Source organism: Peromyscus eremicus, chromosome 23 (assembly GCF_949786415.1).
Source record: "Peromyscus eremicus chromosome 23, PerEre_H2_v1, whole genome shotgun sequence".
NCBI lineage: Eukaryota > Metazoa > Chordata > Mammalia > Rodentia > Cricetidae > Peromyscus > Peromyscus eremicus.
In genome coordinates, this window is record NC_081438.1 from 21,772,790 (window position 1) to 21,799,774 (window position 26,985).

General features: G+C 41.5%; 1 protein-coding gene across 1 annotated transcript in view; it reads right to left on the minus strand.

Moving 5' to 3' along the window:
- The window catches only part of Auts2 (activator of transcription and developmental regulator AUTS2), a 1,127,676-nt gene that overhangs the window by 596,638 nt on the left and 504,053 nt on the right, over positions 1 to 26,985 (minus strand). Inside the window, exon 4 of the mRNA XM_059248932.1 lies at positions 23,517 to 23,552. Within this exon, the coding sequence (XP_059104915.1) occupies positions 23,517 to 23,552 (36 nt within the window). The remainder of the gene's footprint in view (positions 1 to 23,516; positions 23,553 to 26,985) is intronic.

Sequence of the window (26,985 nt, forward strand, 5' to 3'; positions counted from 1 at the left end):
TCCTTGACAGTCCATAAACTATTCTTTCTGATATATCATACAGCCAGCTAGTCCACAGTGTGGTTTGGATATTAAGAAGCACCCCATAAAAATACAAGTATTGAAGCCTTGAAGTCTGACACAGCAAGAGTCTGAGGTGGGATCCTGAAAGGTCACTAGATCTGGAAGACAGACACTATTCATGAATTATATGAACGGGCCACTAGGAGTAGGGGCCACCCTGAAGAACATAGGCCACTGGGAACGTTGATGTACAAGGTATTTGGGAGACTTGACCCCTTTCCCATCTCTAAATATTTTCCCTATATATTCTCTTTCTCTACATACAGTGTCTGTATATATAAATATATATAAATATATATATTCTGTATATTTATATATTCTTTCTACATACATATATTCTGTTGATATATATCTATTCTCTTTATACATCTTCTACATGTATTTTATCTATATATAATATATATTGATCACACATACACACACACACACACACACACACTTTGTGTATGTGTATATATTATAGCACAGGGCAAACGCAGGTTTGGGTTTCAGTTTAAAGAGCTCAAGCACAACTGGAAGACACAGACATTAGGGGTTCAGGAACCTATGAACCCCCACTTTCTCAATAAGCTGTTTACGTTCCTGTGGCCTATCCAAGCCTTTAATCTGTAAAGAAGCCAGAAAAGGACAGGAAGAAATGAGAACAGGTACAAATGGCAGCCAGTGAGAGAGACATCTTTGGGAGGCTCACTCCTTCCTTGACCTCTGACTGGAGAGAGTCAAGCTCCTCAAAGGAGTCTGTGTTCCTCCATGTACTCGGCCACATCAGAGTAAGGGCCGGCTGCATTCGGGGACCGATGTGGGAAGACACTTGGAAACATTTGTTCCTTTTTCATCTTTTTGGCTCTTGCCACTCCGAGACTCTAAAACATACAGGCTTTATTCACAAATCTAATTTTACCAAGTCTCCACTCTATAGCTTTGCTTGATGTTTTAAAAATTTGATCATGCTCTAGCTGGGATCATGCAAACTGAGAGAGAACCTTGGAGGGCAATAATACCACAGGCTCCAGTCCAAGGCTGGGTTCAAAGGTTTGAGCCAGCATGCATGAAGCCCTGGGTTTTAACCTCAGCACTGTGACACTATGCACGTAAGTGCAAACTTGTAATCCCTAGCACCTACATAAAAACAAATAAAAAACAGCATAGGGTACACACTAAATAAATGTAGCTTGTTTGTTTGTTTTTGTTTTTAAGGATGAGTGAGGTGATGTGTATCTAATTCTAGCACTGATGAGAAGTCAGTGGAACCCTGGAGCTCACTGGCCAGGCAGCCTAGCTTAGTGGATGAGCCCTGCGTTTGGAGAGATCTTGCCACAACACAATAGGATAGAGGAAGATGCCACCACTGACCTCTGGCCTCCGTTACCGAAGTACATACACATGCACATACAAGCATGAGTACACACGTGCCTGCACACATGTATACACACATATACACACACACAGTCACTATCACTATCCGACAGTATTCCGGACAAATAACATCCCAAAGCTTATGCCATAATGAGGCATCCACTCGGGAAGAACAAACGCAGGCTGGCAGCACGGAGTAAGCCCGCTGTGCCTTCAGCTGCTCATTCACCAAACCTGGAAAGCCAAGTCCCCAGAGGGCTCCATCCATCCAACATATGATGCTACAATTGGATCCAGAAAAGCAATTAGCAAGCACACTCTTCCAACAAAATGGGAGACCAGGGTCCAAGCAACACCAGCCAGAGAGATCAACACAGAGAGGTTCACTCTCGGGTCATCCAGAACTTCTCAGCAGTGCTGGCTTTCACGCTCCCGCATCCTGTTCTCCAGCCAGGGCAACACCACGATTCAACAGCGAGCTGTTCACAGAACATGCCAAGGGCATTGCTTCTACAACCTTTATTTCTTCAAGTGTGATCGTTTCCACTGGGGACAAGAGAGACCAGAAACTGAGCTGAGGCCCCCAAGAGTAAAGAAAGAAACTGCTCAATATGGTGAGATTGGGGAACCCAATCAAAAACATGAATTTTTAAAAGGCAGCAACAACATGAACAAAATAACTATGTTTTACTGCTTCCTTAAAAGTTGTAGCTTGTAGAAAACATTAAACGGAGCTGGGTATGGTGGCACATGTCTATAATCACGTACACTGGAGCTGGAGGCAGAAGGCTCAGGAATTCAGTCAACTGTTACTATACGGAATATGTGAGGCCTGGGATACATGAGTCTGAGTCTCATAAAACAGCAACAAGAGAAAGGGAGGAAGGGAGGGAGGGAGGGAAATTAAATTTCTATTTTAAGGAATGGAGAGGTGGGGCAGAAATTAATAGTGTATACTCCTCTTGTAGATCTGGATTTGGTTCCTGGCACCTCTATCAGGGGAGTCACAACCATCTGTAACTCCAGTTCCAGAGGATCTGATGCCTTCCCCTGGCCACCTCCAGGACTTGCATGAACATGGTACACATCAACTCATGTGGGCATGCACATATACACAAACTAAATAAGCAAACAAATGAACACAAAACTAACTTTGAATTTCACTCTCTACCATCTTGAAAACAATATCTGAAGATCTCTCTTCCTTCACATAGACGGATCTCCAAGACAAACAACAATCCTACTTTATTTATTATATTTAGTCAACCCCTCACTGAATTTCTTCAACTCAAGTCAAAGGAACAAATAATTTCCCCCTTTTTTCTTCCATTTTCCTGGCAGGCTCAACCTTCTCACCCTGAGACCTACAGCAATTGCTCCTCTGATGGACACTTTCTCCTTCAGGAAATGACATAGTGACTCAGGTAAAAGGTGATTTAGGTAGACCGCTGTGTCAGAAATTGTCGGGATCTGATTTAGAGACCTTGCTTTTGTCAAGAAAGACAGTTGGATGTCTGCTTTAAAGAAGGACTGGGAATATTTTCATCAAAGGTTTGAATTGAAAAACGGTAGGAGGTAAATATCTGAGATGCTGCCCAGAAAGACTGCAGCATCTCCGCAATTACCATTAACACAGGGCAGCCGCTGCTCGATGGAGTAATTCAATCTGGTGGCCTACATTTCATCACTTGGCAATTCTGAGCGAGGACATAAAAGGCTGCCGTGTGTGTGTGTGTGTGTGTGTGTGTGTGTGTGTGTGTGTGTGTGTGTGGTGTGAATGATTGGGCTCTTCTGAATGCATTCTCTTTCCCTAAATCCTATGAAGTTGGGTGTTATTTGCTTCACAAGGCCCAATCATGTATCTCTGAACATTTAACAAAGGAACACGAGATATTTCTCTGATGGAAATGTGCATTTTGATGTTTGTCACAGTGAGGTTTTATGTTAGCTTGTCCATGACAGGAAAGGACCAGCTGTGATGGGTTCTCAGGTTTAAAACATGGGACACAGAAGAAGATGCACCTCACAGGATACACAGAAGCTTTGCTGACACATAACTGAAATAGAACAAGACACTCATAAAGTCTACAGCTTGGTAATTTGGCAATGTGAAAGTTTTCTTTGCTTCTTTGTGTGTCTACTGGTGTCATCCTTATCTCCATCTTAGTTTTTAAGGCAGGGTCTCTCCGTGAACCTGGAGCTCATCATCACAGCTAGACTGCCTGGTCAGGAAGTAGGATACCCCTGTCTCCATCTCCCAGTGCTGGGGTTACAGGTGTGGCACTAAGCCTGGCATTTATGGGGGTGCTGGGATCAGATCTAAGATCCTCATGCTGGCACAGCAAGCACGTTTTCCACTGAACCATCTCCCCAGCCCCATATTTGAAGTTTTATAAATCCCCACCCTGTTTCCCAAAGCGGTGGTACCATCTCACATTTCCAGAAGTAGTGAGGAAGAACTCTGACTCCTCAGTATCTCCACCAACACTGTGAATTACCCTTAGATGGTTTTACAGGTATGCAACGGTTCTCATTTGCTTTCCTTTCACCACTCAATGACAAGCTTGCATGATTCTGTGCTATCTTTCGAGTATATACTCACTTTGAACCTTCTACTCACTTTCAAAAGTGAGGTTTTTTTTATTACCAGGGATTAAGATTTCCTTGCTCTTTCTATTTATTTTTTTTATGTGCATTGGTATTTTCCCTGCATGTATGTCTGTGTGATAGTGTGGGATCCCCTGGAACTGCAATTACAGACATCTGGGTGCTGGGAATTGAACCAGGGTCCACTTGAAGAGCAGCCAGTGCTCTTAACTGCTGAGCCATCTCTCCAGCCCCTCCTTGCTCTTTCTAAATACAACTCCTTTATTGGATAAATATTTGGCACTGCATATAAAATTATCACTTAACTCTCTTGTAAGCAACATTTGAAAGATACATGCACTGGAATATGCTGCGGTTTGAATCTGAATTGAAAACTCATGTTCGGAAAGATTATTTGCCATCTGATGGGCTCTGAAGGAAGTGACAATATCCTGGGGGCTCTGACCTAGTTCGTGGGTAGATTCATAGATAGATGCATGACGATTAGGAAGTGGGGGTAAACGGAGCCTAGCTTGAAGAACAGGAACACCACAGGTGTGCCCCGAAAAAGCAGATGTTTGTCTCCAGTCCCTTCTTGTCTCTTCACTGCCCTGCTGGCACAGGAACAGCAGTTCTCATCAAGTACATCAGAGACTATGTCCCACCTTGCCCCTGGCCTACAGTAACAGTCAGCTGAGCCTGAAGTGAGTTCTCAGAAAACATAAACCAAGTGAAACTCTTCCCTGTTCTCCATCCAGCGCTGGGGAATCAAACCAAGGGTCATCGTAGACAAATGTCCTCCAACGCAGTTACATCACAGTCTTCTTTTTAATTATAAATAAATAAATAAATAAATAAATAAATACATACATACATACATACATACATACATACATACATACATACATACATTTATTTATTATTTGAGTCAGGGTCTTACTATGTAGTCCTGGAACTTGCTATGTAGATCACTTGGCCTTTCTTTAGCTCACAGAGTCCTATCTGTTTCTGCCTCCACCGAGTACTGGGATTAAAGGCATGCATCACCATGACTGCCCTATTTTACTTTATTTTTGGTTTCTTGAGACAGAGTTTTTCTGTACAGCCCTCATTGTCCTGAACCAGGCTGGCACTGAACTCAAGAGATCCACCTGCCTTTGCCTCCTGAGTTCTGGGATTCAAGGTATGCACCACCACACTGATCATCCTATTTTTTGTTTTTTTAAATAAAGCATAACTATTCATAACTTTTCTCTTTCTAAATCATTTTTCAAAACCTTGGATGAATTTTGTCTATGCTTCTTGTGTTCAGATCTATGTATTCACAGTTTGCACCAAATTTGGAAATTTTCAGATATTACTTCTCCAAATGTGCTTTTTTTCCTTTGAATATTCCAATTACACACTATTTGTCTGTCAGACAATTCAGTGATGCTTTTTCCTTTTTTGAAAAATTCTCTTCTCCATGTTTCATTGAAAACAGTTCTATTGTCTTCACTGTCAGCAATCTTTAACACACTGCTAACCTTTTTCTTTCCCCTTTCATACTGTGTGTGGTTTTTATTCCAGAAGTTTAATTTGACCCTTATTCAACTTAAATTTTTGAATACAAGAAACGTAGTCACGATAACTTTTAAATCTCTTTTTTCTGGGAATACGGATATCTGCATCAGTTGTGACCTACTTCTCTCTGCAGGTCCTTTGTCTTTGGAATTCTACTGACCTTGTGCGTACCAGACTGTACTAGTTACCTTTCTGTCACTGTGACAAGACACTGACAAAATGAAAATCAGAAAAGCAAAGGATTATTTCGGCTTACAGATCCAGGAGGGACGCGGTCCATCAGGGAAGAGAAGACATGGCAGAAGGAAAGTGAGGCAAGGTAGTAAGGAGGCAGGCTGAGATTCCATCCACAGAGCGTGTGTGTGTGTGTGTGTGTGTGTGTGTGTGTGTGTGTGTGTGTGCATGTCTGAGAGAAAGAGAGACAGACAGACAGACAGACAGACAGACAAGTGATGCCAGGCTATACAAACTCAAAGCCAACCCCTAGTATCATACTTCCTCCAGCAAGGCTCCACCTCTTAAAGGTCCCATAACCAACAAAAACAGTGCCACAGACTAGGAAGCAAGGGTTCAAACACACGAGCCTTTGGGTGTTATTTCATACTGAAGCCACATCACAGTCTCTTAGTCATCTACTAATCCAGGGAGTGCAATGTGCAACTGCCTGGATTCCGTGAGCTCTTCCTTACTCTGCTGAGGTTTAAAACTCCTTCAAGGCAGATCCTGGGACAAGCAAGGGTCGTCACCAAACTTGTTCCCTTTCTTCCAGGTATTACTGTCCTTCACGAGCCGAGTCTGTTGTCTTCCACACATGGGTACTCTCACTCATAAGCATATACCTGCCTCCCTTTAAAAGGAACCAGTAATAGGTAGAGAGGTGCTCTCTCATGCATTCCATATTCTGTTCTCTAACATTGCAGTACACTACCATAGTCAACAGCAAACCGGTCAAAGAACATGCCAGGGGTAATGTTTCTACAACCTTCATCTGGTCATGAAGAACCTGCCAACTAGCACCATGTCTGATAAGATGACTTTAATTTCACTCATCACCATGTACACTTCTTATTCTAGACCTTGGGGCCTCATTATTGCACAGCTGGGATTACAGGTGTGTATGACCATGCTTGCTTCAGGCAGTGCTAGGAACAGAATTCAGAGTTCCATTGTGCTAGGCAGGTACTCTACCAACTGAGGTACACTGCAGGATTTCATTTCTTTAGTGTATGTGGTAAAAGGACATGTGCACACAGGACAGGTGTGGAGGTCACAGGGCAACTTGCAAGAAGAGCTGTCTACATCCAACAATGCTTTGTGTATTTAGTCCGCAGCATCTAAAACAAAAGCTGGCTGGCGGGCATCTGACTTCATCAGAGGCTGACAGCTCAAACAAAAAATGCCCAAAGGATGCTTCTTTAAGGACCATGGTAAGCATAGATCACTGCAACTTAGAACATGAGACAAGGAAAACTCTGCCTTCTGTCTTTGTTGTTGTTGTTTCTAGTTGCCAGTTTTGAACAGAATTACTCAAGAACACGATAAACAATGAGAAAAACTGTTCCTGGCGACTTGATCTGGTGGAGATTTTTGTAGTTCTATGTTCTCTTCCTACCCATGGTTGCAATTCTTCCCTTAACTGTCTCAAGTATGGTAACCCAGGAAAATCTTTTTCATTGCATGTGTTTTACTAACATCAAGAATTTAATTAGGATTTCTTTTCTTTCTTTTTTTTTTTTTTTTTTTTTTAATAATGTGTATGTGTCTGTGTGTAGGTGTGAGTGCAAGTGCCCAGAGAGACAAGAGGAGGGTGTTAGATGCCCCTGGAGCTGGAGGTACAGGTGGTTGTGACCCAGCTGATGTGAGTGCTGGGAACTGAACTCCTGTCTCCTGCAAGAGTAGCAAGTGCTCTTCACCACTGAGCCATCTCTCCAGCACTCCCCACATGATATTAATAACTGAATTAGAAAGCATCTGGAGCTGGAAGGAGTTTTGTTCTAATAAGCTTAGAAAGTAAAAGTACTTATGTACACTAATCTTCAAATTCCCAGAAAAGAAGAAAATTAAGTTTCTAATACTTTAAACACACTTAATTAAAATAAATTCTTACACAGGCCAACTGAGAAACATTTAACAAACTCAAATTTACCTTACTTAGGTACTCCTCACTAAGCAAGACTAGAGAAAAAAATTTGGTTTAATAAAAACAGCCAGATCTTCCCAGATTTATTGTAGTAACTGTAATATGCCCAGTGATTTTTTAAATCCATTTCTGTAATACAAACAAGTTTACTAATAAGTAATTGAGAATCATTAGTATTTCATGTTATATTATGTTTTTTATGTTTCTCTGATCAAACTGAATCAATATTTTAATTAAATAAAATTATTTTAGCATAATTTTGTAGTGCATTCACTTGGACTTCATTTCTTAAATTTTTAAGTGATTTAAAACATTAAATGGATATTGAATTTATTAATGAATATTCATTAGATACTGAGGCTGTTTTAATTAAGAATAGTGGAGCATTAATAACTCATCATGATCTAAATTTTTACTTTTTTGATTATTTTTATTAGCTACAGAGAAGGTTCTACCTCTGGGTCAAGTTAATGAACATGTGCATTTAAGTTCTTTTGTGAGGCTGTGTAAGAAGGAAACCACTGGTTCTGTTTTTATGTGCTCCCTCCAGAATGCTGATGTTTGGGGAAAAGGTGTTTTACAATTAGCAGTGCTCCCTTTAATTTATTCCGTGAAATCCAACTTAGTTACCTTTTGGCTAATCCTCCCGTCCCCGTAACTCTTCCATCTCCCAGGCCTGCTTAAAACACCCCACACCAAAATCTCTCTTTTTTTCTTCCATATCTCTTATATTGCTATGGCCCCTTAATAAAGGAACCCCCCCATCCCAATGGCCTTTTCCTAGTTTCCTTATTTCTGCAGGTCTGCAGAGTTTACAGGGCTCTAGCCCTCTCCCTGAACTGTCGGCTACTAGTAGGTTCTGAGGGAGGGGCAGTCAACAGTCTTCACTACAAGGAGTCTACCAGCCTCCAAAGTAGTTCCAAACTTGTCACAAAGGAGCCTTAGCTAAACTGTGGGTCTCAGAACAAAATAAAACTTGACGACGTGAAAATGAACAACTAAAAAAAATCATGAGTGTGGGAAGGAGCTTTGTAGAGAGAGGAGGAGACAGAGGTGGGAGACAGGGGATTTAATAATTCAGAATAACCATTATGTGTGTATTAAATTTTCAAAATTTGAACTTTTTAAACTTTTAAGAGTCAAAACTAAAAATTTGACACGATTGTGTAACATTTGGGTAAATGTAACTAAGTTGCTTTGTTTTCTAGGAAAGGAACACTTTTTTTCCAAGTCAGTGTTTCTAAAGTATTTTTTTTCCTTATTTCTATATACTTTAATATTTTACTGAGGACCTCAGTGAGCTATTTTCCATATGAAAAAGTGCATGGGTCATAATTATCAATATTAATAGCTTTAAAATTTGGAACTAAGAAATGTTTAAATGCTCATGTACTAATTCACTTCAACTTAAGAATAAACACAATACTGGACCTGGCAAGATGGCTGAGAAGGTAAAGACATATGAGTTCATTCCTCAGGACCCACATGGTAAAGGGAGAAAAACTATCCGCGAGAGTTGTTCTCTGATATCTCTGCACGTGCCTTGGTAACTGTGTACCCACACATACATGCATACACTTAACTAAGTATAGAATAAAAAAGTTTTACGGAACACAATGAATACTAATAGCATCAGAGCTGGCTAGTTTTGTGACAACTTGACACAAACTAGAGTCATCAGAGAGGAGGGGGGATCAAATGAGATCCATGAGATCTGGCTACATAAAAGTGGGTCGGACATTTTCTTAATTGGTGATTGATGGGGGAGGGCCCAGCCCACGGTGGGGCCAGGGAGAGCAGCTGAGGCTTGGCACCGTGAGAGTCCAGGAGTGGTCACTGGCAAAGGTGAACACTCCACAGCAGCTGAAGGTCCAGGATTAAAGGGATCATGCAGAAAAGTTGAGGCGCGGCACAATGAAGAGAACTCAGGAGCAGCTAGAAGTGAAAGTACAGCCCAGCGGCAGCAGAAGACCTTATCATTTCAGAGACAGCAGGACCATGGAATGGCCACCAAGGACAGCAGCAGCCATGGAGTGGAGCCAGCCAGGAGCCCAGCGGCAGCAGAAGACCTCACCATTTCAGAGACGGCAGGACAATGGAATGGCCACCAAGGACAGCAGCAGCCATGGAGTGGAGCCAGCCAGGGCCTAGAAGACAAGCTCTGTGTGCTGCAGGGGGTGGAGCCTGAGAAGGGACCCAAGCCCTTTGGAGGAGCCCACAATTTCAGACATTAGAAACGGAGTCATTTACACAACTGGGATTTGGTATTGCTTTGATCTACCTGTGACTGTGCCCTGATTCTTCCCTCTTAAAATACAAAAGCATTTAATTAATATTTTTTATTTTTGTAAGAGCCCAGAGTTGAGAGACTGAATTTGAAAGAGATTTTAAGTTTTAAAAGAGACTTTGGATTTTTTAAATGGACTGAATTTTAAAGTGTTTGAATCTGTAAAGACTGTGGGACTTTTTAAAATTATAAAATGCTTTTTATTGTGATTTTTATGGTGATGTGTGATTTTTGAGGATAAATAAGAAAGAAAAGGCTACAGCTTAACAGTAATGCGTTTGTGTTTCAGGCTGACAGTTGTGTTGGATAGTTTTATGTCAACTTGACACAAGGTATCGTCACCAGAGAGGCAAGTCTCAACTGAGAAAGTTCTTAATCAGTGATTGATGGGGGAAGGCCCAGCTCATTGTGGGTAGGTCCCACTCCTGAGCTGGTGGTCCTGGATTCTGTAAGAAAGCAGACTGAGCAAGTATGAGGAACAAGCTAGAAAGCAGCACTCCTTCATGGCCTCTACATCAGCTCCTGCCTCCAGGTTCGAAGTTAACAAGGAATCAGACGTATTGGCTGGAGTTCCTGTCCTGATTTTTTTCCAATGATGAACAGTGATGTAGGAGCATAAGTCAAATAAATCCTTTCCTCTCCAATTTGCTTTTGGTCATGGTTTTTCATCACAGCAACAGTAACCCTAACTAAGACACCATCTTAGTTAATATCATGGAATTTAATTCTGTCTCCCGAGACCCCCAACCTTCAGCCCTAGGGTTGCTTTGTTACAAAGTAAGAGGAAAAAAGAAGAATGAGGAGATCACTTTAAAGAGAGTTATATTAGCTTTGCTTTGTAAGTTTAGAGTCTACGGAGGAAAAAGGCACTATCTCAGGAGCTGCAACGGGACCCTCTCCTGCTTACACTTTTGTCTAAAGATGTTTTATTAGTGTCACCTTGTACACTGTAGAAATGAACACACATTTCTTGGCCACAAAGTTCTAGTTAGGAACTCTTATCAGGTATTTCTGTTCTTAAAAGGCTAAGGGACAAATTGACCAGTCATTTTCCATCTCTGTCACTTACACACTGGCGTTTGGTTTACTCTGATGTTATGGTAGAGGCTGTGTACTGAGCTATAGGCATTAACAGCAGAATCTGATCTTCAGCAAGACCAGAGGAGTCTCAAGGTCCCCTTAGTAAAGGACTGTCCCAAATATTTCAAACAACTAAGACTCCACCGAGTAAACTCTTGGGTAGAGATTTTTTCAAGTTACTGTTTGAACAACATTAAGACCTAATCAATAGGCTGACATGAGATTTCCAGAACATTTAGTAATTTCATGAGACAAATTTCACACGAATAAGACCCCCCAGAGACTTTTAAAAACTTAGAAATACGTACTGTGTCCAAAAATGAGAATAAAGAAGCAGTCTGAACCGTGCTTCACTTATACATGTGTATGCATGTCTATTTTGAAATTCTTGTGAATACTTCAAAATTGCACACTAACCTCATTCAGGATGTGAAACTGTGAGTGATCTTTGAAACACACAAAAGCTTTTATTTTCTTTTTAAATTTAAAAAGTGAGCTGTGAACACAGGCATATATAGAGCATTCACATTTCCTGACTGGAACTCTAGGAAGAGAAAGGTCATGCATGTGACAACTTAAATCCTCCTAATCAGACTAATTGTCAGGACAGTGACCCTAGCAGAGTGAGACTTAATTACACAAGGCAACACGAGGCTGGAAAAATGGACAAGACGTTTCAACCCCCAATTCACTTCAGTGTTCTCTTTTTGTGTGTGTATATAAGAACACCTTTTGGCTTCCTCTCTTATACCATCTACAACCTGCAAATGGCAGAATCTGCTACTATCGTAAGTTCAAGGCCAGCTTGGCTACACAGAAAGATCCTTTCTTAAAAACAACAATAAAAAAAACAACAATGTAAGGTATCTGACAAAATCATGCAACAAAGGAAAGTACGCAAAGACTTTCATGCTAAATTAACACTTTTGGTATCTATACATTTAAGTGAATAGACTACATTCAGTGACCTATAGTGTTCTTCAGGAATATTTTTCAAGCAACAGGAGAAAATCTGTGATTCAAGGGAATTATAAGAATTTCACGATTATTATAAAAAATAAATATTTTATATAATCTGTTGGATGGGGAAACAAAAAACTCAGAAAGTATCATACACTCATAGACAAAACTTGCCAAATGTTGCTTAGATAATGTGTGTGTGCAAATGTATGGGAGTGCTATAAGACAGAGTTTCATGTATCCCTTGGTGGCCTCTAGCATGCTATGCCACCAAGATGACCTTGAGCTCTTGATTATCCTGGTTCCATATCTAAAGTACTGAAATTAAAGGTGTGCACATCACATCTGGTTTATGCAATGCTGGGAATGAAATTCAAGACTTCATACATGCTAGGCAGGTGCTCGACCAACTCAAATACAACCCAAATCACGACTTTTAAAGAATTGGAAATACCTCGTATCCCAAAATGAGAATAAAGAGATAGTTTTGGTAGTCCTTGACCTATACATGTATATGCATGTCCATTTTTAAACTCTCTAGTAAAACTGTGAATGCTTCATGATTGGACACTAACCTCATTCGAGATGTGAAATTGTGGGTGATCTTTGAAACACACAATAGTTTTGTTTTGTTTTGTTTTGATATGAACTGTGAATACAGACACATGTAGAGCATTCACATTTCCTGATTTGAATCTGGAACTCTAGGAAGAAAAATGCCATGCATGTGAAAACTTAAATCCTCCTAATCAGACTAATTGGCAGCACAGTGACCCTAGAGGAGGTTTAAACAGTGTGTGTGTGTGTGTGTGTGTGTGTGTGTGTGTGTGTGTTCTGTATGTATGTATGTAAATAGATAGATATAGATATAGATGTAGATATCAATCAACAAGGATCAACAAGGCCATCCTTTAGGATTCACACTCATGCTAACAATTTTACCCATGCTATAGAACCAGAGCAAGATAAAAGCTGGAAATCAGAAGAGGAAAACAAATGAAGTGTACATTTCTACTGCTATAGAAGAGTAAAAAGGAACCAGCAAGACAGCTCAGCTCATAAAGCACATGTAGCCAGAGGATGATTGACAGCTTGAGTTCTATCCCCAAAAACCCAAATAGCAGTGGAGGAAGAGAATCCACTGAACAGGTATCCTCTGAACGTGCCTACCAAAGCACACAAAAGCAAGCATGTGCCCACCAGCCCACCACCCCTAACTATTTTTTTGGTTGTTTTAAAGCAGAGATGGTGATATTGCTCAGCAGGTAAAGGTGTTTGCTGCATAAGCCTTGTAATGTGGATTCGCGCCCCAGAAACCATGCAAAGACAACTACCTGCACATAGTTTTCCTCTGATCTCTACACACACACACACACACACACACACACACACACACACACACACACAAATAAACAAATATACATCACATATACAAAAAACTTGAAAATATAATAATAATTATAAAGAGTAAATGAAATAGCACTGATAAGACTGAAAAAATTAATAAATTTGAATTTATAAAGTCAATGTGATGAACAGAATAAAAAGCATTAAAATAGTTATCTCTCACTTAAACAGAAATTGCACACATAGAATATCCAGGTACTAAATTTTAAATTTCATTTGTGAAAAAAGTAGTTTAATATAAACAAAATCTCACTGGAAAGCATCTTAGTGGCCAGATTAATCTCACAGTATCTGACATTTAAAAGAAGATTTCAATTCATGTCTATGTGTATATTCTGGTTGTTTTTATTTATATATTTGCCAACTTGACACAAAATAGCGATTCAGATTGTTTGTGGGCAGGTCTGTGTGGCATTTTCTTGGTCTATGACTAATGTGGGAGAGCCCAGCCCACTGTGGGTGATACTACACCTGGGCAGGTGTCCTGAGTGCTATAAGAAAGCAGGCTGAACAAGCCATGAGGAGCAAGCCAAAAAGGAGCACCCCTCCATGGCCTCTGCTGCAGCTCCTGCCTCCAGGTTCCTGTCCTCCTTGAGTTCCTTCCTTGACTTCCTTCAGTGATGGACTACGAAATGTAAGGTGAAATAAACCCTTTCCATTCCAAGTTGCTTTTGGTCAGTGTGTTTATTATAACAATAAAAACTTATACTCTGTGTATGTGTATGTGTGTGTATGTGTCTCCCTGTCTGTCTGTCTGTCCATGTGCGAGCAGGTGACTTCAGAGAGCAGAAGAAGGGGGAAATTGGATCCCCCACAGCAGGGATTCTAAGTGGTTGCAATTCATCTGATTTGAGTTAAAGAAACAAAATTACAGGCTTTTGCAAGAACAGAAAGTGTCCATAACCACTGGGCCATCTCTCCAGTCCTAGAATCCAACTTTTTTAGTCACCAATGGGCAGGGTGACTTCTGAATTTCCTGTGACCAGAATATATCTATAACTCTAAAGATATAGAAACCACAGTAACAGGAGTGTATTACCAAGGAAATTGTAAGCCTGACATTTCATATCATAATGACATGAGCCTGTTTGATACCTCTGCACATGTGGAACTTAGGACTCCACATTTTCATGAGATTCAACTGCTTACTGTTATAAACAGTTACTTCTAGAAAGAGCTCATGTTTAATGTTCATACCCCCAACCCCGGGAAAACAAAAACAATACAGGTGTGTTACAAAGTTGTTCAAAACATATTTCAAAATTTCTTTAAAGGAGAGGGGGAGGCTGGGGATGCAGCTCAATTGCTAGAGTACTCACGTAGCATGCATGAAGCCCTAGGTTTGATGCCCAGCACCACATAAACCTAGGTGTGGTGGTGCACACTCCTGTAATCCTAGCACTCTAGAGGTAGAAGCAGGAAGAAAAGAAATTCAAGGTCATTCCCAGCTCCACAGCAAGTTGTAGGCCAGCTTGGGACACATGGAATGCTATCTCAAGAAACTATAGATAATATAGGAAATAAATAAAATAAATTTGCTAACAGAACAAAATATCTTGACTACTTGGGTTCAGGGCTGAGATGTTAACTTCCAATGACTCCGTCAGCATAGTGCTTTGCCCCTAATATCGCTTAGCAATGCATTATGAATCACAAGTATTACAGCTACTATAGGACCCTCTGGCAACATGGAAAATGCCCTCACTTGGAGGACTGAAATTGGAGTAAAGGGTCTGGAGAGATGGCGAGGTGGATAAGAGCACTTACTCCTATTGCAGAGGACCTGAATTGAGTTCCCAACACCCACAACCACCACATGGCTGCCTCACTCCAGGTCTGGGGAATCTAGCACCATCTTCTGTTCTCTCTAGGCAACTGCACTCACATGCATGTATCCACCAAATCACACATCTACACACCATTTTAAATAGAATTCATCCTTGTTGGAAAATGGAAATGAATAATCTGGGGGGGGGGTTACATATCATAACTGAGGTGAGTTCTTGAGGTACACCAGGAATACTACCCATGGGTTTCAGGTTCTGATTTCCTTCAGTTGCATACATAAAGCAGTGACTGTGCTCCATCCCAATAACAGTTTATGAGCTGTGATGAATATAGGAATATGAAGAGTACAGCAGGAACCAGGGTTGCTGTGCCTTGCTGCGTTTTGAAGTGCTCCTTAAAATTTCTGTGGCCGCCCCTGCACAGCAGCTTTTTGAGCTGAGGTCATCCTGCTTTACAACAGGACACCAAGCATGCTTGGAGGTGACAATTTACAAGCTCTGACATACTGTTGTCACCTACTTGAAAACAGCTACCATCCCCAAATCATCATGATTTATTACCAGCAGTCACAAGTGGAGATGGCCATGGCTTTTATTTGTTTTTGTTTTTGTTTTTCCTTATTCGGGAGTTACAGAACAGTCCTTAAAATATAGTATGAAGAAAGTCACTTTAAACATAACTATTAGTGGGGCTAATTCCTAAAGGAAAATCAGGAATCATTCATTTATCTGCTAAGCACATTAAGGCTTGTTAGGAGGGATTTATAGCTCCAGTCCTTGGGTGATTGCTGGCCTTTCAGGGCATATGTATATAGAACCTGACAATTTATTAACTGCACTGTATCTAACAACATAAAGCCAAGGTGCTTTTTATAAATGACACTGTTATTTTAAATGGATAAACATTTCTATATAAGCAAAATGCATTTTAAATGTCTGTCTTCGGAAGGCAAGTACTGGGAGTCAGTGAAGAGTCTCCCACTATCAGACCCGTCAATAACTCCTGTTTACAGTTGGCGCTGACTATAGAAAAATGTGGCACTTGGAGTGAACAGGCACTTCTCCTCTTTAACAAGCCCCAGTTGGGTTTTCTAACTTCGTTCATAACACTCTTGGTGTTTTACCAAAATCTAAGATTTTTATGCAATGGGCAGGGAGGCATCCAATTTACAATTGGGGGGGGCGTAAATATATTTTTAGAGCACTTAAGCAAAGTAAGGTGTCCTTTGATCTGAAAGATTCTGGCTAATGACCAATAAAAATGCAGAGCAGCTGAATGTGTGTATCTGTGTGTGTGCGCGCACGCATGCGTGCTCAGAGCAGCCTTGAGGGCCTCACCTATGGCTCACGTGGTATATAGTTCATATTAACTTACATAACATTTATGTGACAGGAACATCTACAAACGTTTTTTGGGGGGAGGTTTTCGAGACAAGGTTTCTCTGTGTAGTTTTGGAGCCTGTCCTGGATCTCTCTCTGTAGACCAGGCTGGCCTCGAACTCACAGAGAATCACCTAGCTCTGCCTCCTGAGTGCTGGGATTAAAGGTGTGTGCCACTACCGCCCGGCATGACATCTATAAACTTAGGGGCATCTTTTTGAAACCTGATTCACGAAAAAAAATATAAAAGTTAAAATAAAATCTCATTTCCAGGTTCTGATGCAGTGACCTGCCCGTCCCCTCTGGGTCTGTCAGACTTCAGTGCTAAAGCTCTTACCGTATCATCTAGCTATGGAATAGGAGAAGCCAACACATGTAGTTTCTCTGTGGATGCACATCTCCACATGAGCAAAATTTAGCATGAAAAAGTGAAATATCCATTAATAATGAGTAATTCTTAATAATGAATTACGGAATATGTAATTTCACAAAAAGTCCCATCAAGAGAGATCTGGTGCTGAAGGCCAGTACTTAGGATGATCACACTGCCCTCTGCAGCATGCAGAGGCAGCATGGCCGACAGGAAGCACTGGTCATCTGTGGCAGACATCATTGATTCTACAGCCCAGACAAGAAATATGAAAATGAAGACCCTTTTACCAAGTTTCCTGTTTGGTGGCTTGTTATTTCTTTTCTCACCTAAATGATTCTTTTCCTCCTTCAAATCTTTTGAGAAACATGGGGCTGAAGGTCGTTTCTCCATATTCCTCAAGACTAGGTAAACTCTTAATAGATATGGCAACATCCACTGCCAAGATATTCTACAGACAATATGAGGGTTAATGTTCATGGTCAAGTTGACAGGATTCACAATCCCCTTGGGACATAGGAGGTCACAGAAGAACTTACTGGAGTCTACTCTCCCTTTTTCACCATGTGGGTCCCGGGGATTGAACTCAGATCATCAGGCTTGGCAGCAAGTGCCTTTCCCTGCTAAGCTAGCTCAGCATATTCCTGAAAGTATTTTCAAAATTATTAGTTCAAAAATATGGTCACCTGGAGTGGGGAATGTGACTTGATGACATAGTACTTTTCTTGAGGAAAGGTGGCATTTTTTTTTCTTCTTTTTTTGCCAATAGGAAAAGCTCAATCACTGGCCCGGAAAGTTCTGGACAGCAGTAAGATCACTTCAAAAGCATAGGTGATATCTTAGATATGAAACATTATATTTAAACTTTAGTGATGTTACCACCACTTTCCTCGACCAATATAATTAATAACAGCATTCTCAGTTCTTATCCTTATACCAATCAATAAATGTAGCTCTCACCTCTCATCAAAACAGCTTCATTCTGAAGCAGATGGAGTCTACTACAGAAAGCCACAACTAGTCAAACTGTAGAAAACGAATGACCATGTAGCAACCAAGCCCACTGGATATATCCACAATACAACACCTGAATCCCAATGTGACCACCATCAAGGAAGAAGGGGCAGAAAGACTGTAGGAGCTATAGAACCAGGAAGTCAGTTGCAAGATTGTGTCTCCTAGAAATGACAAGGAAGCTTCAATCATGATGCATCAGAAAACACAGCTTCCTAAACAAGATGCTCAAACAAATCATCAGCAGTTTACATTTCAGCATAGATGGAGAAATATCACAAGACCCTACCCCTAAGTAAGTAGATACAAGCAAATAAATTGCTGAGGGCAGAGAGAGAGAGAATGAGAATTAAAATCTTCCCCAGGGATAGCTCCCTAATTGGTTTTCCAATACCAAGTGGACAGCCCAAAAAACATATACATACATACATACATACATACATACATATACACACAGACACACACATATGCACATTTTTATGTTTGTATTTTATATATATGTTTATATATGTATGTGTTTTATATATATATAAGGGAATAACACTAAATTGTTTCAGCAGATTATATTTATATATTTGTTTATAAATACAAGCACAGTGATAACTAAGAAAAAGGGGTCGTGAATTTAAGAGGGAGTGGCAGGGGAGAGATATTGAAGGGTTTGGAGGGAGGAGGAAAATGATGCAGTAACACAATTAAAAATAAAAATTAAAATAATATAAAAAATTAAACTAATATATTCCATAATACATTTCAAATAAAAATTTAAAACTACAAAGAATTACACAAATCATAACAAATGCTGTAAGACTTTTCAAGGGTTTGTACGTTAAAAAAAAAAAAAAACTAAGAATGAGACAAAGAACTTTCCCTTTGGAAAAGAGGCACACAGGTCATCACACTGCATTTTGTACCTGCTCCCAGAACTATCCTTGCAATTTAAGTAATGTGCAGAAAAACAGTAATTACACGAACTCCATCTTAAGAAGTGCAATGCCATACAATCCCCTTGCCTGTAGTATGAATTACAGGGTAAAAGTAGGTTGGTTTCTTAGAGAACTTAAAGTGTGACAATTAGCAACCTGCAACTTTAAGAGAAATAGCTGGAGTTAGGGAAGCCAGATCCCAGCTATCCGGCCAGTGTCCTAAGATACTCAGGACTGTAAGAAAGCTGAGGATTATCCAGAGGATCAGACAGGATGTTTCACCCTGGTCTAAGAGGGCTTTACATCCCTTTCACTAGAGCTTATGTGCTCAGCCTAGGAAGTTAATCACCTAACTACAGGCATAGAGGCTCCAGCACTTACACCAGTAAAGGGGCTGGAAAGACAAATCAAGAGGTAAAGTGTTATGTACAAAAGCATGAGGCCCTGAGTTCAGATCCATCATGCATATTAAAAAAAAAAAAAAAGTTTGGTGGGACATGCCTCTAATCCCAGTGCTGGGAAGGCAGAGACAGAGGGTCCCTGGGAATTTAGCAGGCAGCCAGCCTAGCCATTCAGTGAGATCCAGGTTCAGTGAGAGACCGATGTGATGAAATATTGTCTCTCTCCTGACTGTGGTCACTGCTAAGAATATTTTCTTTTGGCTGGGTGGTGGTGGCTCACGCCTTTAATCCCAGCACTTGGGAGGCAGAGCCAGGTGGATCTCTGTGAGTTTGAGGCCAGCCTGGTCTACAGAGTAAGATCCAGGAAGGGCAACAAAACTGCACAGAGAAATCCTGTCTCAAAATAAACAAACAAAGAATACTTTCTTTTGCTGTCACACAGTAACACTCACACCCTACAACCAATCTCTGAAAACCTGAATTACTAAAAAGACCTTCCTTAGCTGCCCAGCCCAAACCTCAGCCAGGTTAAAAGTTCTTAACAAGCTTTAAAGGTCCCCAGTGGGAAAACAGGTAAGAAACGTGAACAGACTAAAGGGAACAACTGCTATGCTGACACAGCCCAGAGAAGAGGTCATTCCAACGTCACCATCACCAGGGTGACACACTTAATACATCTGTGTCTGAAGTCCACACAAAGTGAGTGATATGCAGCTGACCAACCACAGAATCCCAGGCGCCCATAAAAGCCCTGGGAAGGAAAATTAATGCTTCTATACTCTGGATACACATCGCAAAGTCTACTTTTATGTTATCAATTTTTAGGGGTGCCATCTGTCACCACAATACTGCATAGTTTGACACAAAGTTTATCTACTCATTTCCTATGTGAAGAACAGAGGTACTTAGAGGCTGGGGAGATAACGCTCCAGTTACAAAGTGCATACTTCCTGAGCAAAGGATGCAAGCTCAGTTCCTAGCACCTACAGTAGGAGTTCAGACACCTGTAACGAGAACTCCAGGAGATCTGATTCCCTCTTCTGGACTCTACAGGCACTGGCACTGCTGTGCACACACTCGCCCACACAAAATTAAAGAAATCTTTAGGGAAAAAAAAAAAAACCTTGAAGGTATATTTTATTACATGCTGTTAGTGAGTTCTGTCCTGTGCATATTAATTACGTCATTTGGTTTAAGATTCACAACTCTATTAGGTGGGTGGTGAAGCAGAAATAAAGGTATCAAACACCCTGCCCAAGGTCACACAGCTAGTCACACAGATCATTCTGCTGCAACAGACTTCATTACACACGATTCAGAGTGAAATTTGAAGTATATGTTTCAGAAGGAAAGATATCCAGAAATGCTTAAATCAAACGGAAAATGTATTCACTGAGCTGACGTTTAAAAAACAAAAAAAAGAAAACCCTACACACACTCCAACAAGTTTCAGATTGCTTGCCAAAAAGGAAAGAAAAAAAAAACGAGCAAACTGATTCCAAGTCGCCTATAATTTCATTTATATTTAGAATACGAGCTGAGCAGAGGATGCGTATGCAGTGTGAGTGTGTGTGTGTGTGTGTGTGTGTGTGTGTATAACACAGTATTCAAAGCCTCCCCCAAACGTGCAAAGTTTGTTCCAGTCCTCCTCTATTTTGTCTACTTGAAGGATTCTTTGCAATATGCTTATGTAAATAGTGCTCTTCACTGCTGTTCCCATCTCCCAAATCTTCTGCTTTTGCATGGACTGGAAAACTGACAGACCTAAGCAGACATCTTTGGAACACAAAACCAGGAAGACATAAACAAATAGAACCAGATCAAAAACAAAGTCTTCTCTAAAACCCTTCAGCAGAACAGGATGGATACAGTCAGAGAAGGGAGAAACAAGTACAACCGCTGGACTGGCCCAAGAGTGAGGAGGCGCAGGTACAGACGCACACATCGCATTCCCACAAATACGGACTGGATGATGCATAGATTGCAAATATACTGTTTTATAAAAAATAACAACAACAACAAAAACAACAAATGGCTTTTCACCTCAGTTTACTATAAAATCTCCACCACAGGACACGGGAGCTAACGTGAGGTTCGGGAGTCAAAAGGAATACTAAGTCATTTGAGTGTTTAAACAAACAGTTCTGGGTTGCTGAGTCCCAAAGGTGAGGGATGTTAGCCTTTCCAAACCCAACAGTTCATGACTGATTGGTAAGAATTAGCTCATCTGTAGTGATTCCCCTCCATCTACATATCAAAGAGTTGTCGAAGGATATTAATGAGGGGGAAAAATCAGTATAGGAATCAACCTAATACTAGGCCTGAGCACAATGTAAACAGTATGTTTGGGGGGGGGGCAGGAACAGAAATTGTAAATACATTATTTTCATTTAAAATCATGAAACTCAGCAACATGGAAGTCGGTTCCTGAAATTGAGTATTACATGTGATACTGTTGGAATGATACTTAAAACAGAGCCGGGTTTTGATGAGGGCTTGGCAACGCCACCAAGGATTTCGCAGGGTGATAACAGAACAATGCAGTATTGGAAACACATTCTGCGAGGGGCATTTTTATCATAGCTGAGAGCGGAACAGACATCTGGTACTCATCTTCCCCATGTACGCTAATAACATGACAGTTCTTGAGATAAGCAGAGTAAGTTGATTTTACCAAACCAATTTTAGCAAAATAAAGAAGTTTTAAAGTTAGCCAAAGTTGTTTGAAAATTAAAAAAAAAAACCTCCAAATCCTAATTAAAGATTCACTAGCTATCAGATTATCATTAGAAAACAAAAATAAGCATTCTTAGAACTATGAAAGTAAAAAACAAGACAAAATGTCCATTTTTGAGATAACACCCTTCTTTCAGGGTGATTGTCCGGACAATTAAGAAAAAGGAACAATGGACTATGCAGGCTGTAACTGAACATGTGACAGTGGTGGCGTTGGCTTTATTTCTGAAAAGGAGGTGGGGTGGGGATTGAGCCTGTGCAGGGAGAACAGGCACAACAGCCCCCAGATTTTACTTCCACCATCTCAACCCACACTCAGCCTGGTGTGAAGAGATGGCAGATGGGACCACGTCTGTTCTTTCGACTGCTGAGGCAAGACGCTGAGCGCATCCTGCTCCTTCTGTAAGCATGAATATTCAGGCCCCATACACGAACTGTGCTAACTGTATGATGCAGGTCCAGACCAATCGTTACCATTCTCCTTGGATGACAGATTAAGACCAGGGCGAGAAAGGTTGGCCAAACTTAGCAAAGACTCAATGTCCATGGAAACAATGCTGATTTCATAATTTAATAGAAATACAGTGAGAGAAATGAGTCTGCAGAGCAGTATTTAGCATCTTAGAAGGACAAAGTTAAAAGCAACTGCACTGAATCAGTATTTAGTGACCACGTTAGGCAGTATGTGCTCAATCTTGGGTAATATACTATCCAGTGTTCCTTCAGAACACAATCAAGTTCCTGAAATATGGTAATAAACTGTAACCCTGCTATGTTATCTTGTGTAAATAATGCTGGTTTGTAACTCTTCCTCATTTGTATCTTGGAAAGGAATACTGAATCCACAAAGGATAATTTTCTTATAAAAATTTAATGACGCAACCACTTCTCTGTCTTTGAATGAAAGATAGTGGAATATCCCAGAAGCATGTTTCCTTCAGTCCCTCCCTCCCCTCCTGTAAGGACAGACTGTAAGGACCAGAAAGGAAACAGGGCATCTGTATTTGCCAAACAGTGGAGTGTGGTGACTCCTGACACAAAAGCTAGATAAAGGACACCAACCAGAGTGTGCGGGGAACACTACTGGAAGGCCACCTCCCCTCAAAAGGGAGCAGAAACACTTTGTACATAAAAGCTCTTGAGAGCGCTTCCAAGAAGGTACCTCCATACGTAGTCTGACTTCCAACACTATTGGGCTGGCAAGAGCCATGACGTGTCCCCTGAGTTTCCTAAACATGCTAGTTGCCCCACCTAGGCAGGTGCCTCCTGATCCTTAGGGCCCAACAGGTTAAACCCTTGAACAATAAAACAACTCTCAATGAAAGGGCAGAACTCTGTGTGCTCATGGGGAGCGAGGGGGCCTCCTCAGGTGTCATTTTTTCACACTGTAACGAGGGTGTGTTAGAAAAGCGGACGGGCGGCAACATGAGGGGCGAAGGCGGGAGTGGAGACGGACTTACGAAGTAGCCTGTTCCCAAGCTGGAAGGAGCTGAACTCTGCAAGGCAAGAACAGAGACAAGAGTGACAAAGTCAGTAGCCATTTTTAACAGGGTCCCATCCACACAGCTCATTACCAGCCCTTTATCCAGACATCACAGGCCCGAGCGTGAGGTCCCTTGTCATCTGCTACTGATACACAGAACGTGTTCCTTAATTTCCCCCCCTTTATATCTCTCAACCACTCAGAGATGCTAACGTGCTATTTACTGGATGCTGGGCTTCTGCGGTGGACGTAATTGCCAATTTATTTGACAGGCAGCTGGGTAATGAATTAATGATGGCATTTCGCCCCCGCACTGAGACTGAACAGGCGCGAGGCAGCCTGCCTCCCTGACTTCCTGACATTCAAGGCCTGGGTCTCAAGCTATTTGGTTTTGTGGCCGCAGAGAGGCAGGCAAGAGGAAAAAGCCCAGGCTGACTTGAAAATAAAAAGCCCAGTGGGTTTGCATGACTTTTTGGTATATGACCTACTTGCCAGTTTATTCCCCGAAGGCTTTGGTTAGCACACACTTGGCACTGTGCAAAAATTAGACATTTTGTAAACATAATTAGTTGACTAAAATGCAAAGAATCCATGGGCAGAGGGAGGCGGTTTTTTGTCTCAGCATTATCAATTCAGACTGCCACAGCTCTGACACAGTGGACCACTAAAAATCAGTAATTCTGAGCTGAACTCAGAGTATCGCGTACTTGGAGAAAAGAAGCCAAAATATGAATATGGAAGTTGTTTGTATATCTTATTATTTTCCATATGTACATGTGTATGGCTATATGAGTTTATGTGTACTACATGTATACAGGTACCCGGAAGAGGCCAAACGGTATTCAATCCTCTGGAACTAGAGTTGTAGGCAGTTGTGGGCAGTTGTAAGCTTCCTGATGTGGGGTCTGGGAACTGAACTTGGATCCTCTGCAAGAGGAGAGCTCTTAACCCAAAAGTCATCTCTCTAGCCCCCACCTCAACCCACTTTTTTTGAGACAGGTTCTCATGTAGTCTAGGCTTGCCCTCAATTCCTGAGGGATGGGAGTCTAGGTGTATATCACTACACTCATTTATGTAATGTTAGTGATCACACGCAGAACTTCCTGAATGCTAGGCAACCATTCAACCAACTAAACTATTTGCCCAGCCCTCCATGCAGGTTTTAGACAAGGTCTCTGAGTAGTCGAGGCTGGTCTCCAACTCCCTCTGTAGTTAAGAACACCCTTGATCCTCCTGCTTCCATCCCCTGAGGGCTGGGACAACAGGAGCGCACTACCCAACCTGGTTTACACAGTGCTGCAGATAGAACCCGGGACCTCATGCATGCTAGCAAGTACTTTACCAAGGAAACCACAGCCCGAAGTCTGGATAGTTTTTTTTGTGGTGTTTTTTTTTTTTTTTGGGGGGGGTATGGGCTCTCTTTAAAAATCTGTCTTTATAATTACTTAATTTTTGTTATCATCTTTATGATCGAGGGAGGCACTGAATAAGACCGAAATGAAAATCACCTGATGCCCTGGGGGAGCTATCACCTCCACAGAGAGGCCAGGTCTCCCACCTGATTCACAAACCACTAACTTTAGTTGCCCCATGTACACATCCAATCTCCTACTCTTTAAACAACAGGTATGGGGAGATACGGGCCTACACACCATGTTTTGCGCCCTACACGCAATGCAGAAACACTGGTTGAAAGGACGTATGAATAAATGGTTGGATTATGTGAGGTAGAAGAGGCTGAGGCAACTCTGACACTTCTAACAGCAGATTTAATTTCTGTTGACTGTGAACGGAGAAGGTGTATGAGTTACGCTATTTACTTATTCATTTATTGTTTTTCGAGACAGGTCTTCTCTGGGTAGCCCTGGCTATCCTGGAACTCACTCAGTAGACAAGGCTAGCCTCGAACTCACAGAGATCTGCCTGTCTCTGCCTCCTGAGTGCTGGGATTAGCCACCACTGCCCGGCCAGGTTGCTTCCCCCTCTCCCCCACAAATAATCTGACAGCATCAATTTAAAGAAGAAGGGGCTTATTTGGGTCACAGTTTTAGGATGAAGTTCATCCCAGTGAAGAAGGCCTAACAGCAGCAGACAGAAGGTGGCGCACACCTTCAATCCCGGCACTCAGGAGGCAGAAACAGACAGATCTTTGATAGTTCTAGGCCAGCCCGGTCTACAAAGTGAGTTCTAGGACAGCCAGAGCTGTTACACAAGAGAAACCCTATCTTGAAATACCACCCCAACACACACAAAAAAAGAAGTTGCTCATCATACTGCATAATAAGTCATGAAGCAAACAAAAAAGTATGAAACCTATAAAATACCCAGTGCCACCCTTAGTAACTCTCTTCCTCTACAACAAGGTCTGTACACCAAGCATTCAAATACATGGGTCTGCGGAGGAAATTTCACATTCAAACAGAAGGGGATGTGATTTTCTGACTGTGTCCTCAACCAAAAAAGACAGCATGCTTCAAAGCATTTCTACGGCAAAATTTCCTCATCTTGGTGTTTCCTGCAACCTCAGGAATAAAGCACCATGTCAGTATGTAAAGTAAGTGACCCGTGTTTACAAACCTTCCTGCAGGGCTAACAAGACCTCTGTGATTAAGGTCTTCCAGAGAACCTGAGTTCGGTTCCCAGCACCCGCATCAGGTGGATCATAACTACGTACACCTCCAGCTCCGGGGAATACAACACCCTCTTGTGGTCCTCCTGGGCACCTGTATACCTGCGCGCGCACACACGTAAATTAATCAAAAGACACAATCAATAAACAAACAAAACCCTTCTGTGTTCTTGACTCTACATGCAGAAGAGTGAGAAAGAGAAAGACAGAGAGAAAGAGAGAGAGAGAGAGTGTTAGTTCCATCCACCCACCGCAGTCATGGAGACTGCTTTTACCAGTGGCTGACCATGTGACAATGTCACCAATTTTCTGTACCCCTAGCTCTTGTTACAGCAGGTAAAGGCAGAAGCCAAGTTAGGTTTCTACCAGGCTGGAGTCCTGCCTCGAGGAAACAAACTCATTTTGGGATGTGACAGAGATGCAAAGGGGATTTGTTGATCTCATTCACCCTGCTTCCTGAAAATGTTTTATCCCAGAAGAAGAAGGATCACTCCAACCCGAGCTTCCCACCCCCACATGCACATCACCGTATTGTATACCCAAGCAAATTACATCCTTGAGGTCTAAGCAAGCTCTGATATGCTCATTTTGCATATATATTGTGCATTACTTGGGGAGCGGGTGGAGAGGAAGGCTTTGTTGTGCACGTTTGCTCTGGCCATTGTTTATGCAGGTCTGACTGAATGAGGGAACAGTGGGTATCATTTCAATTTCTGATGTCAACATCAAATTACTTATTTAATTTCATGCCTGGTGAAGCATTGTATAGCTACACGCGGAATCATTTCAGTTCATTTGTTATGCTGTGCTTTCGCAG